The 15000-nt window shown below is 40.1% G+C and overlaps 2 protein-coding genes across 2 annotated transcripts in view; one reads left to right on the forward strand and one right to left on the reverse strand.

Annotated features, from left to right (window-relative positions):
- LOC119583616 (synaptotagmin-10-like) overlaps nucleotides 1-2420 on the forward strand; it is a 21047-nt gene extending 18627 nt beyond the window's left edge. The window contains exons 9-10 of the mRNA XM_037932198.1: nucleotides 893-1027; nucleotides 2187-2420. Coding sequence (XP_037788126.1) covers nucleotides 893-1027; nucleotides 2187-2369 — 318 coding nt within the window. The 3' untranslated portion in view covers nucleotides 2370-2420. The remainder of the gene's footprint in view (nucleotides 1-892; nucleotides 1028-2186) is intronic.
- A 1039-nt stretch (nucleotides 2421-3459) lies between these two features.
- Nucleotides 3460-15000, reverse strand: part of LOC119583618 (prostaglandin reductase 1-like) — a 16615-nt gene continuing 5074 nt past the window's right edge. Inside the window, exons 2-9 of the mRNA XM_037932202.1 lie at nucleotides 12902-13030; nucleotides 12396-12498; nucleotides 8983-9165; nucleotides 7584-7702; nucleotides 7133-7284; nucleotides 5950-6073; nucleotides 5103-5221; nucleotides 3460-3971 (exon numbers count right to left, since the gene is read on the reverse strand). Coding sequence (XP_037788130.1) covers nucleotides 3861-3971; nucleotides 5103-5221; nucleotides 5950-6073; nucleotides 7133-7284; nucleotides 7584-7702; nucleotides 8983-9165; nucleotides 12396-12498; nucleotides 12902-13007 — 1017 coding nt within the window. The 5' untranslated portion in view covers nucleotides 13008-13030 and the 3' untranslated portion in view covers nucleotides 3460-3860. The remainder of the gene's footprint in view (nucleotides 3972-5102; nucleotides 5222-5949; nucleotides 6074-7132; nucleotides 7285-7583; nucleotides 7703-8982; nucleotides 9166-12395; nucleotides 12499-12901; nucleotides 13031-15000) is intronic.

Consider the following 15000-nt stretch of genomic DNA (forward strand, 5'->3'; position numbering starts at 1 on the left):
TCGCTAAATAAGTACAGTTAGAAACACAAAAGCATAAAACTAAAAGCAGCAGAAAAGAAACGTAACATAATTAAAGAAAGGGTAAACATGCATAAAATGTGTCATTTAGTACTTAAAGTGAAATCGAAATACAATTAATAATACTGTAAGTGAATTAAAATATTAGAATTAATAAGATTAATAACAGCGTCTTAAGAAAATGTACAATAAAGATTCATAATTAAAAAATATATATAATCTTAAAGACCGTTACAGAAAACCAGTGAAAAAAGTGGAAGACTATCGTAAAAATAACTAAAGTAATGTGAGATGGGAAGGAAAAATATATTAATAATAGTAATATTATTGTATTATTATCATTGTTATTATTGCCAGTATTTTTATGATTGACTATTATTAATGTTTACTGTTATTACCATTATTACTATTACCATTGTTATCATTACTTTCATCATCATCATCATTATTATTATTCTATTATTCACTAGGTTGCGCAACAGCGAAGCCCGGTGTTATTCCATTACCATCAACCATGACCCAAACCGCCCAAAATCAAATCAGCTCACTGGCAACCCATGAGCACTCCACCATAAAAATAATCCATCGCCATTATCAATAATTTTTCGCCAATCCTATCGATCAACCAGCGAACCAACACATCAACACTTCTCCATAGGTAAATAACAACACTAATAACAACATTTAATCTCATATCACTGAACATCAACACAACTTCGCCCAAAAAGAAATAATAACACTAATAATAAAACACAATTGTACACCATCGAACATCTACAAAAAAAAGAAAGAAAAAAATCTCACACCCCCGAGCATCAACACAACTTCGCCAAAAAGCTAATGATAACACCAACAGCACCCCCTTTGACCCCAGAATTCGGGCGAGTACCACGTGGAAGTGATCATGAGGAAGGGCGAAGAGATCCAGGATGTCAACACCACAAAGGCGGCGCTCGGTCTCAAGCCGGTGTGGAATGCGCCCTTTATCTTCGATGTGTCTCAGGACAAGGTGGGGTGGAAGTGCGGTTGGGTGTATGTTTGTGGGGGGGGGGGGGGATGCGTGTGTGGGAGGGAGTGTAGGTGAGTGGGTGGAGGGAAGTGTGCGTTTGTGTGCGTATGTGTTTGTTTGTATTTATTTCATATTGTTTGTTATTGGTTTGCTTCTTGGCTTCCTTCTCTAGTTTTTGCATTAGTGTTGTTCTTTATGTGTTTGTTATTCCTCCTACTTATTTTTTGTCTTTTTACCTTTTTTTCTTTTTATTGACATTTTATTGCCAAATATCTCTTATAATTACTTGTTTATAATGTTCATACAGATTCATTGATAGTGACATTTTTATTTGATACTGGATTCCATATTGCTAAAAATGTTGTTATCAGTTGTTGTCTTTCAATGTTGTGGTTGCCTTTCCAATAAAATTCAACAGTAAAGTTGCTATTACTGAATATTGCTTTTCCAAAATGTTTAAGAATGCTTTATTTTGTTACTGAAATTGTTACTTTCTTAAAAAAGAAAATGTTTGATGGAATACTTCTTTTGTATGTTTTCAACTTTTCGTTCTCTTTGTTTTATTGTATGTTTATCTCTCTCTGTCTGTCTCTCTCTCTCTCTCTCTCTCTCTCTCTCTCTCTCTCTCTCTCTCTCTCTCTCTCTCTCTCTCTCTCTCTCTCTCTCTCTCTCGTCCTTCCTCTCGGTCTCTCTCTTTAATTACAGTGTCATCATATTACTCCACAGCATAGTGGACTACTGCTGAAATACATGGATTCAATTTAACGACACACAAATCAACAGAAACATCTGAATTTCCTCTCAACCGCCTCTCCTTTTTTTTCTTTGTTTTTTTTTTTTTTTTTTTTTTTTTTTTTTTTTTTTGTTCTTGGCCTTAATCTTCAACCACCTCATTCGGTTTCTTTTACAGGTTTAGTCTTCAATCACTCTCTTCTTTATTTAAGTTTAATCTCCAACCGCCTCTCCCGTTTTCTTCAATGATTTAATCATCAATTACCTCTCCCATTTTCTTTACTAGATTTAATCTTCCTTCAGCCATCTCTTCAGTTTTCTCTCCCAGGTTTAATTTCCAACTTCCTCTCCCGTTTTTCCCAAGTTGAATCTCGCGTTTTCTTTCCCAGGTTTAATCATCAGCCACCCCTCCCGTTTTCTTTTCTAGATAAACGAACACTGGATAGAACTGAACTTGATACGGCTGGGATGGACCAAGAGAAAGGCGACCGTCGGCCAAGCCTTCCTCGGCCTAGGGACCACGCCAAGGGGCTCCCAGCACTGGCAGAGTATTGCCGAGTGCCCGGGCCGAGAGGTGACCCTTTGGCACCCTGTAGTTCAAGAGGAGTGAGGGAAGAAGGGATGGAGGGAGGTAGCAGGAAGGAAGGGGGTTAGAGGGGGGGGGGGAGGAGGGAAGTAATTAAGGAGGGAGGAGGAAGGAGGAAAGGAAGGGAAGGAGGGGAGGGGAGAAGAAAAGGGTGAGGGAAGAAAGGAACGGAGAGGAGGAGGGAGGGGGAAGGAGGGGGGAAGAAGGAAGATGATAAGGAAGGAAGGGGGGGTGGGGAGAGAAGAGGGAGCGAGGGAGTAGATATATCGAGAGTTGGAGGGGAAGGGTAAAAGGGAGGGAACAAGGTGAAATGTAAGAAAGGTAGAGAGCGAGGAATTTGGGAAGGGGGAGTAAGGGAGAGAATTGGGCAACGGGAGGAAGAAGGAGACACAAAGGGAGAGGGTTAGAGAGAGGGAGGAAGATGAACTGTTACGGGGAGGGATAAAAGACTAAGATATTAGCGGGGATGAGTGGGTAGGAGATGAATGGGAAATATAATATGGAATATAGAAAAGGCGTGTGTGGGGGGGGAGGGGCGTAGCAATGTTTATACACATTTCACATTTTTCTTTAACCCGCATAATACTCTTTGTATTATTATTTTCATAGGAGCAGAGATCAAGTTTATAGGGTACAATATATCTCTTAGGGTAAAGGTTTATATGTTCTTATATACTCTGAAATAAAGACTATATTATATGGTGAGATTTTTTCGTCCAAATATAGCTGTATGCTTGTAAATAAGGAGCAGTATATACGATATGTAAATATTGTGTGTGTCTGTATGATAGATTTTATAACAATACATTCTCGATTTGAAAATATATATACATATTTCCATTTGCTTATCAAAAGATAAATAAAACTATACAACTAACAAATATAAACTTTATTTGTAAAGTTGGCACATCAACCAACACAAAAAAGTTTTATTTGTTTAATTAATCTGTATGCTCTTATTTGTACGTATATTTTCCCTTTAATATTTTGTTGATCTTATCAATCCATTACTAACTTCATGTTCTTTATGTAACTTTATGTAAAAGTAAAAAACATAGAAATAGCATAACTTACATTGTACTTTCTACATTACATTTTAACTGTATACCGTGTGTCTGTGTGCTCTTTAAAAAATATATTCTAATAAATAGCAAAAAAAAAATCAATAGACCATCGTTATATGATACAAAAATAAAAAGTTATTCAAGCATAAACAAGCTACTGATTTTTCACAATGACTGATTCCTAGTGTTGTTAATTAATTTTTACACAATGATAGCAGCTTTCCCAATGCCCTGAGTTTTTTCACCAAGTACAACAGATCCTCCGGTGTTGTCAATTAACTTTTGTTCATACAGAGTCAAAAGTTTTTTCCCCGATGTTTATTAACTTTTACGTCATAGCAGATTCTACAAAGTGTACTCATTTCTTTATATTATGACGGCATTTTTTCGATATCAGTTAGCTTTCACAGAATACCAACCGTGTCTCTTCGATTTTGCCAATTTTTTTCTTTCATACAATAACAACAGCCTTTCCGATGTTCTCTCCATGGAACAGCCCGATGAAAGCCTTGGGCATGTTCTCGAAGCCTTGTGTGACCGTCTCTTTGTATTTCAACTTGCCCTGTTCAAAGAAAAGACTTCAATAATTATTCTGCGAATTGGTGAGAGAACAAAGGAATAAGGATTTTCTAAAATAATGGTAGTTGAAGAAGAAGGGAAAGGGACGGGGAAGAACAATGAAAGAAAAATATCTACTTGGATTTAAAGACTTGCAAAGTACTCGATGGTGCAAAATATCTATGGATCTGATATCTCCTATGTCGGAGATGATTATGTAAAATCAAAATGGAGTAGATTACATATGGATATTAATCAAGAAGTTCTGTTTTCACATCTTTGATATTTATCTTCTCGTGTTTCAGAAAATCCTACAACCAGCATAATCCTTGCTTCATATATGCTGATCATATAAATATTGGAAATACATTTCCCTTTGTATTACATTGTCTGTATGTGATGACTGTATTGCTTCTCTTTTGCGATTTATGTGTCATACATTTTCTGTCTGGTACCGAGCACAAGAATATATATCAAGAAACTAATAGACACGCCAATACTTTAGAATACACCATCCTAATTCCTTGTATGATCAAGCAGGGTGCAGTTAGAAAGAATAACATATACAAATGAAAAATGACATACTGGAATATACCAATATTCTTTGTAAACTAGTCGACTATTCTCTGGACGATACTCATATATATGCATTCAGTCTAAGATTAAAGACATAACAATATACCAAGATACACTTAATCATCCAAAGCAGTTTTTTTCACCTGGGGTCCATGCATAGGTTTCAGAGTCTCAGTTAAAAATATTTACATTAACGATTTTTTATTGATAACTTTAAAGTTTAATAATTCTTACCTCATATATATATAATATATATATATATATATATATATATATATATATATATATATATATATATACACGAGACAAGCAAATCTCGATAAATCGCGTTTTTGTGAATATTTCTAGGGGAGGGGCTCCATAGCTTTTATCAGATTCTTAAAAGAGTCCGTGACTCTAAAAAGGTATGCTCAGAAAAATACTTACACACTAATATACAGGCACAAGTTAACCTTCTTTTCAGCCAGTTGGATCATCCACAAAGAAACATATATGTTCATTCAACCGTAACATCCACATAAACGTACTAACACACATACCAGTAAGCAGATATACTAACCTCCTGCACCCACTGCTTCATCTGCGTGAGTCCCTCCAACCAGCGGTTTAGCCAGCGGTTAACCAGGAACCCTTCAATACGTAGTTGTCTGGTGATCAAGAGAGAAGTGTCGTATGGACCTGTTGGAGAAAGTGGTTCATTGGTAAAGTTGACCGGGGGATGCACCTGGAATGGGGACTGTGATTATTGAAGTCTGGGTGAATGCAATTTAATGGACTGAATTAATTAAGTTAATTCTGTAAAAGGAAGGTAGTAAAATGATCCTTTAATTGTGAAACGAAAAAGGGCTAGTGTGATGTTATCGTTCTATGTTGTGACATGTATGGTGGTTCAGCCTCAAGTATTGTCATCCTCACCATCATTGTCAATATATATATTATCAATATTATAATGATCCGTTACTTTTACTTTTAACTTATAAAAAGTCATGTCACTAATATGCTAATGATCAACACCATCATAATAACCATCATTATCGCTTTTATCATAACCACAATCATACTCATTATCTTAACATCGCTCCTATCATCATTTTCACAATGACCTTATCAGCATATCATAACAACCATCATTATCAACAGTACCATCATCACTGCTACTGTCACCATCACCAGCACCATCATTTACCCTCACCATCACCTCACCAAAGCATCAGTATCACCATCGTCACCCTCTCTACCATAACCACTTCCACCACTACGATCCTCACTATTATCACTGCCATCATCAATGCCACCGTCATCACCACCATCCCCACCATTAGCACTGCCACCACCACCATCCTCACCATCCCCACCACCACCCTCACCATCATTCACCTTCATCAAAACATCACCACATTACATACTATTAGCAATCAATTTTCCTTGGTCTTTGCTCTCGTTGTTGTAAGTGGAGATGGCGCCACAGACCGAAATGCGGGCGTGGACAGCCATGTGCCGGAGGGCGTGGAGAGTGAAATCGCCGCCCACCTGAGGAGAAGATGAGGGGAAAGTGAGTTATCAGTCGTTATTTATGAGGAGGATTATCCATTTGAGGAGAATGTGAGGCGAATATGAGAGACTGGAAGACGATGAAAGTATGAAGTGAGTCAGAGAGTGAATAACATGAAACTGAATGTGAGATGAAAATGAGCCATTAATAGACCATGTCAGATAATGAGAATATGAGTGATGAGATAACAGTGATTTACTAGCGGATTATAAGGATTATGAAATCGCTTAAAAAAAACGATTTAAAAGTGATTCTTAAGTTACCGTAACAACAAACTTGTGACCATTCACTGGAAAAAAAATCACTTATTAAAAGAGCTATATACATTCTTAAATCTATAAAAAAAAAAAAAAAAAATAAGCATTAATATTTAGAGCCTATTATTTCTTCCTCTCTCTCTCTCTCTCTCTCTCTCTCTCTCTCTCTCTCTCTCTCTCTCTCTCTCTCTCTCTCTCTCTCTCTCTCTCTCTCTCTTCTCTCTCTCTCTCTCTCTCTCTCTCTCTCTCTCTCTCTCTCTCTCTCTCTCTCTCCATCTTTCTCTCTTTTTATCTCTCCTTTACCCTTTTTTCTCCTACTTACTCCTGACTCTCTGTCTGTCTTACCCTCCCCCCTCTCCCCAATACCCCTTCCCCATTTTTCTCCCTTTCTCTCATACTTCCTTCTTTTCTAATCTCCCCCCACCCCTTCACCCCCTATCCACCCCCCTCTTTCCTCTAACCCTCTATCTTCCTCTCACCTCCCCCCCTTCCCCTCCCCTTCCATCTCCCCTCCTACCCTTTTCCCTTTCACCCCTCTTCCATTCTCTCCTATTCCTCCCCTCCACCCACTCTCATCCACGCCCACCCACTCATTCATCCACTCACGCCCACATTCACCCACGTCTACAGTCACCCACGCCCACATTTAATACGCCCACAGCCACCCTCTCATCCATCCACACACGCCCACAGCCAACCATCCACACGTTTACTGCGCCCTCAGCAACCCCCTCACCCATCGACCCACACCCATATCTGCCCACGCCCACATCCACCCACATTGTCGAAATAGCAGTGGATTCCCTCCGGCGCCGCCTTCTTCAGCTCCTCGTCGATATTGGCGGTCTTGTAGTTGAAGACGTGGTCGGCCCCGAGCTCCTTGACCCAGGCGCACTTGTCCTCCGAGCCGGCGGACGCGATCACCCTGCAGCCTGGGGGAGTGAGGAGGGGAGGAGTTAGGTTTTGTGTACGTACCTGTGTGTGTGTGTGTGTGTGTGTGTGTGTGTGTGTGTGTGTGTGTGTGTGTGTGTGTGTGTGTGTGTGTGTGTGTGTGTGTGTGTGTGTGTGTGTGTGTGTGTGTGTGTGTGTGTGTGTGTGTGTGTGTGTGTGTGTGTGTGTGTGTGTGTGTGTGTGTGTGTGTGTGTGTGTGTGTGTGTGTGTGTGTGCACATATATGTATATGTATATGTATATGCATATGTATATACATACATATGTATCCCTTAACCTGCCTTTAATTTTGGCAATCTGGACCACCGCGCTCCCGACAGCTCCGGCAGCAGCGTTCACCAGCACGGTCTCTCCCTCTTTCGGGTTGCAGAGTTCGAGGAAGCCGAAGTAGGCGGTGTTTCTGCAATAGGTTGAATGGGCGGTGAGTGTGGGTGGTGGAAGGGAAGGGATGGGAAGGAGTGGGGGGAGGGCGATACTCTGTGAGTGAAGGGTGAGTATCTGTTTATATTTTTTATAGAGCTTGGGAACTTTTTAAGAGCTTGGGAATGAAAGCGTGTCCTATATATCATTAAAATACAATTTCCTCTTTCTTCCATCTCTCTCATTCTGTCATAACCTTCAACCTCTTCCTTTCTTTGACCGTTTTCTCTCTTGTTTCTTTTTCAAATCTAGCAGTATTTCCCGTTTTATTTTATTTTATTTGACTTCCTTTCTTTCTCTCCTGTTTTCATATTTTTTCCTGTTCGATTCCTAGCCCTTATTGTTTTTTATTATTATTTTGTCTTTCCTAAATTTTACAATCGAACCTGTTCGTCTCTTGCTGTGTCTGCTTCATCTACTTACCAACTTACTCTAGCTTTACCTCTTTCCCTCCCCTTTTTGCTCCCTCCCCCTCTTTAATAACCCCCCACCTCTTCCTCGACCCAGGCCTCCCACAGTACACTGTGCTTTACCGTCTATCGCCGGCGCCAACGTGTCCTGCGCCCTGAACGAGACGACACTGACAAACTGCCTCCAGAGCAAGCAATTCTGACCCTTACTGTTATTTTTGCCAATTACTTTATAACCATATGTAAACTTATATCTTGTATATACTGAAAATGTTCATTAGAAACTGCACTATCTGTATGACTGCTTTTGTAATCATTATTATCGTCGATACTCTAGTTATCAATATGTCCCCGTATTTCTAGTTCCATGTTCTCTTACCACGAAGCTTTTTAGTCGTGTAAACATATCCAATGTCCTAGTCCGACCATGTGACCATAGGAACCTCATGAAAGCTGTGCTGTTCATAGATGCCTACGTGCACACGTTTTCCAGTTTCTTATGTTTAGTAACATTTCATCTAATGTCGTACAAAAACGACCTGTGATCACCTCGAAAACTAAAGGCCGAACTCACTCAGCCCTCAGCATCGGCTCGATCAGCACCACAAACTCCCACAGCTTCTAGCCTAGAATAAAGCAGAAAAACTCTGCCGATATTTTATTCAACCATCAGTCGTAACCATTACACCCTCTTTACCTAATTACCTACCTACCCTCCCACCTCCACCCTTTGCCTCTTCCCCACTACCCTCCTACCTCCACCTCACTCCCTCTCTCTCTCTCCCCTTCCCCATTCCTCTTTATCCTCCCACCTTCACCTTATTCCTTCCCTCCCTCCTTCCTCACTTACCCAGGCATTCCAATGACTCCAAGACCTAGGGTCTTCGACATGCCACTCAGGTCAGGCAAAGGGGAGTAGGTGAAGCCGATCTTCTTCAGCTCTTCCGCCGGGATGTGGGTGTGGGAGCGCCAGCCGGTGTAGCACATCATGTAGGACCCGACCTTCCACTGCGGGTTCTTGCTCTCGATCACCCTGGAAGAGGGAGAGGATACAGTAATGGAATGCAACTATACAGTGCGCATACAATACAACGGGTTCTTGCTCCCGATAACCCTGGGGGGATACAATAACAGAATGCAATAATACGGTGTAAATAGTACACTACGGGCTCTTGTTCTTGATCACTCTTGTGGGGGGGATAATATAATACAATGTAATGTATTTCCCACTGTGGATTTCTTTTTCGTTCATTCTGGGGGGAGCGGGGATGCAAAAATAGAATGCAACAATAGAGCATAACAGCAAGTGTAATGTATTCTCTACTGTAGGTTCTTGCTCTCGATTACTCAGGGGAAAGGGGGGTGGATAATTATACTGTGTAAATGGAATAGTTTGATATGTTTTCTACTGTGGGTTCTTGCTCTCGGTCACACTGGTGGAAAATTAAATATTACAATACAATAATACTGTGTAAATACAATGGTGTAATGCACCTTCCAAGACATTAATACAGCGTAACCGTACAATGTAAAAACAGCATTATAATGTACTTGAATGAGGGGTAGAAATATAGCAGAATGCAACAATGCAATGTAGCAAAGTACAAGTACTTGTTGCAAACCTAACTGGACATGGACCAGCTCAGTAATGAGTTGAGGAAATATATACATTTACTTTAGGTACCCTAAATACTTTAAACGTTTTCTTTTCAAACACCAAAGAAAACTATTGGGGTAACTAATATATTAATCAACTATTTCGGTACGAACACATTGGGTATATGAATACAGTATAAACATACAAACACGCACACACACACACTCACACACACACACACACACACACGCACGCACGCACGCACGCACGCACACACACACACACACACACACACACACACACACACACACACACACACACACACACACACACACACACACACACACACACACACACACACACACACAACCACACACACACACACACACACACACACACACACACACAATATATATATATATATATATATATATATATATATATATATATATATATATATATATATATATATATATAACATATATATATGTATATAGATAGATAGATAGATATAGATAGATAGATAGATATATTGACTTGTGTCCACGTATGCTCCCACTGGACAGTAAAGCTATAATCTTTTTCATTGCCTTTCAGACTAACGAGACGCCACGACGTTATGTTTATAATATCTGTAGAAGGAAAGCACAATTGGAAGGATAATTCACAGCAAACCTACGGGAGTCTTGTATCTTAGAGGCGAAGAAGCATTTCCAAGTTGAAGGAGGTCATGGAATACACAGTCCTTGGAGGCTCGTAGTCACTTCGAACTCTACAGGCGCTCAAACACCAAATTGTTACTTAATTTGCTAATTTGCGCGTACATTACGATGTCTCACTTTGGATACCGGACCGTTACCCCCGGCTGTATAGGCCTACGTCGTTCTCGCTCTTGAGTGATAAGCAGAAAGCCTCTCGTGTTTCCGTATGAAAAAGGATGACTCTAACGTAGCAGCTGGTCCTTGTAGACTGGCATGGGATTATGTGAATCAAAAGGTCCGAAATATGAATACCCCAAACCTAGGAATGAGATGTATCTCTCTCGGTAGACCTTGAAAACGTTAAGCACCCTGTATCATTATATATTAAAAGTATTATGACACTGATCTGGTACCTTTGTGGTATTGCATGTTTATCAGACAATAGCCCCCCCCTCCCCGAAAAAAAAACTGGCAACTCACGCTTGGCACTCTAATCCTTCCATTCTTCCGTTATTTATTTATTTTTTCGGAAAATATACAATATAGCGTTAAAGAAAATAAATATCAATAGATAAAAATCCAGACATATGTAAGATCAAATAGCAAGATTCGGATGATTAGAATAAAGTAAAGCGAATCAGAATACTCGAGTTGCCAGTTTTTCCTTTCTGGCAGTGGTTGTATAATCATTCACGTTGTTTGCGGCCTCCCATCGAACGCTCTTCAAAGATCGAAGGCTACCCGTTCTGTGCACGGCAGAGCACCGTATCATTTGACAAAATTAGTTGACTAAAGTGCCACATTATAAGAACTTTCTAGGAAAGCATATGATATTAAGAATTTGTGGTCAGATCTAAGATGACGTATTTATAGTGCAGACGCCTCATCTTTGCAGAAAGCCGAGACTAAGGAAAGAATGGGCTGACAAAAATGAAGAAAGTTACATTGCTAACAACCCTCCACCCCTCAACAAGGAGGTTAGAGGAGTGTACTCAGATGATGAGGTTTAACAACGGAATTAGCCTACAAGATATGGTGAGTCATGTTACGTATTAGGTATACAATCACATTTTTATTTTATTTTACTAATATAGCTGCTGTTGGAGTAGATACGAAAGTTCTCTCTCTCTCTCTCTCTCTCTCTCTCTCTCTCTCTCTCTCTCTCTCTCTCTCTCTCTCTCTCTCTCTCTCTCTCTCTCTCTCTCTCTCTCTCTCTCTCTCGTAACAAAATGTTACGCACGCTTTAAAATGACAAAAAAGTAACGGGACCAGTAACATTTTCCTGTGTCTAGACATGAATAGACGTCCAGCATTTTTTTTGCGATTTTTTAGTTTCGATCTCGACCTTTTTATTTTCTTTTTATTTTATCTTTTAGAAGATAGTAATAATAATAGTAGTGTCCATGCACCATCATCATCATGATATTGATAATCATGTGATAATTTTAAAGATAAATAAATTAGTTAATTAAAAATCGAAGTATTCAATCCTCCTTGTGTCATTCATAATATGTTACAGTTAGATAGACAAATTCGATTGATATAATGATAGACAGATTAATAGAAAGACTGAATGTTAGACAGATAAAGTGACAGACAGACTGAGAAAGACAGACAGACAGAGACACAGACATAGAAAGAAGAGAGAGAGGAGAGACAGACAGATAGAGAAACAGAGACAAGAGAGAAAGAAGAGAGATAGGAGAGACAGACAGACAGACAAACAGAGACAGAGTAAGAAGAGAGAGAGGAGAGACAGACAGACAGATAAACAGAGACAGAGACAGAATAAGAAGAGAGAGAGGAGAGACAGACAGACAGACAAACGGAGACGGAGTAAGAAGAGAGAGAGGAGAGACAGACAGAGAGAGAGTAAGAAGAGAGACAGACAGACAAACGGAAACGGAGTAAGAAGAGAGAGGAGAGACAGACAGAGAGAGAGGAGAGACAGGCAAAGCTCCTCACCGGGCCACTTGTCCTCCGACCATAACGCTTCCCACGGGAATCATTCGTGCCCGATACCGCATGTAAGGGTCGACGCTCAAGCACTCGGCTTCGATGATCACATCTGAGGGGAAATAAAGGGGGTTTAGTAACAGTTTAATGCAGTAGTACAAACACATAAACTTATATAGAGGCACAGTCACCCACCCACACTTTTATTTGCCTCTCGCCTTTCCCCTCCCCTTCCCTTCTCTTTCCTCCACTCTCCCCTTTTCCCTCCCTTTTTCTTCCCTCTCCCCTCCCTTTCCTCCCTCTTTCCCACCCTTACCTCTCACCTCTCCCCTTCCCTTCCCTCCCCCTTTGCCTCCCTCACCCCTCCCCTTCCGCTCCCTCTCTCCTCCTCTCCCTCCCCCTGTCGCTCCCTCACTTCTCCCCTCCCCTTCCCTTCCGCCTCCCGTCTCCTCCCTCCCCCTTCCCCGTCCCTCCCCTACCTCCGCCCCTTCTCCCCCGGTTCCCCTCGGCCTCACCTCCTTCCCCGCACGCCGGCAGCTTCTCCTCCTGCAGCTTGAAGTCCTCGAGAGTCGGTTCTCCGAGCGGCCTCTTAGCCAGAACCCAAACCTTGGCAGTCACCATCTTCGTCAGTGGTCGTTATTGTTCTGAAAAGGAAATGGCATTGCACTTTATTATAATGTTGATGTCGGGGTTAGCCTGGAATTAGATGTTTCCTTGTTATTTCTTATTTCGATTTTTTTTCCTAGATGATTAAAACGGTTATTTTGATTAATTTTGATTTTGATATTGATCCGTTATCTATTTCGTCGTTTTTTCTTTGTTTTCATAATATTAAAACTGACAGAGGGTTTCCACTTGTTGTATGTCCACCTATCGTTTTATCTTTGCGTATGGCATATTGTTGCACCGATACGCAGTGGGATCGATCGGCCATGCATAGACCTATAGATATTATATCTACCAACGTTATAACTTCCTTTTTATATACCAATTTTACAGTGCAATGCTGACTTAGTTTCCCTATCCTTATCATCAGCATTATCATCTTTATCATCATTATCCTAATACCATTATTAATATATTTTAAAAACCTATGAAACCTACGCTGCCTTCAGAGATACACACAGGACTACATTCAGATATAAACCATAACATCTGTACAGTATCGTGTTTTGAGAAGGGCGGACATTTTACACCGTATTAAATGGCACACAATGTCAATACAATAAGCTTGTGTGGAGAAGAAGGATAGGAAAGAAAGAAACATGAACGGGGAGAGGAAGCAGAAGAGAGAGAGACAGAGAGAGACTTCCGCAGCCTAACATTTGTTATATACCCAACACCATTGGCACTCTGTATCGACACCAACGATCCGCGTTACGCAATTCGATTCCTCTAATAATTATCCCAGGTGTAACTGATCAACGCCCCACCCCTCCCCATGCCTCCACCCCTGTCTCCCTCCCTCCTTATCCCTTCCACATAATTATGATAATATTAACCATGATGATAAGAATGTGAATGAAAATAATAGTAACATACGCATAGTATATTAGTAAGGGCAATAACGATGATGATAAGGGTAGCAACAGAAAATCTGTCAGTAGTAAACATGACAAGATATTACACGCCGAGATCACCAGACGGAAAGTGAAAAGTGATATTTCCTCATTTTTACAAGAAAATCGCTTTGGATAACTACATTCCCTATGAAGCCTACACTTCATGCATTTATAGTTCTTCCAGATAAGGTTTTATAGGTATAGGTACTGACGCTACTATTTTTAGTACTAGAGATGCATTCCTGCCTTGGACAAGTGCACATAAAATTCCCCTCTCGTTTGTTTTCGTTGCCCGGGCATTTCCTCTCCGTTTTTGTACGGCGACAAACCCCCCCCTCACGTTTTATTTCAGATTATTTATTTTATTTATTTTATTTTTACGAGGCCTAAGTCTTTCCTGACATGATTTTACAATAGAAAAAACTATCGTTAAAAAGGACATAATCTGCACCGCACAGGTACACGAATATTTCTTCTCCTTCTTCTTTTTCTTCTACTACATTTTCTTCTTCTTCTACTACTATTTCTACTACTAATGCTGCTGCTGCTACTACTATTATTACTACTACGACTACCACTACTACGACGAATACGACAATTAGTATATTATTGCTCCCACTCATACTGGGTCAGTTGAAGTTAAGCGATTCCCTGAGATTCCCTGAGATCAAGTCAGTCGCAAATATCTTGCGCTTCTAATTCAATTTAACAAAGTATGTGACATTTCATATACATAAGAAAAAATCTTTCAACTGCCTTTCAGCTATAAGAACAGGGAACAAACAGTAGTAATAAATTTCTCTGGCTAAGCATTTCTTATTTTTACCATCATTTTAGACAAAAAATATACATACATACATGCGATACCTTTCACGTGACAGGAGTGAGAGTTGCATTCCTCTTATCCCGTTTATTTTCATGCATATTCGTAGTTATATAGGGTATCTATATCACGTTATAACCCAACAAAATATCAAAAAGCCATCTAGGATATTACATTCCAAAATGCTGTGTATCAGTCGAAAAAAATAACCAGTACAATAAAACAGCTA

The sequence above is a fragment of the Penaeus monodon genome, chromosome 17, assembly GCF_015228065.2.
Source record: "Penaeus monodon isolate SGIC_2016 chromosome 17, NSTDA_Pmon_1, whole genome shotgun sequence".
In the NCBI taxonomy this organism is placed as follows: Eukaryota; Metazoa; Arthropoda; class Malacostraca; order Decapoda; family Penaeidae; genus Penaeus; species Penaeus monodon.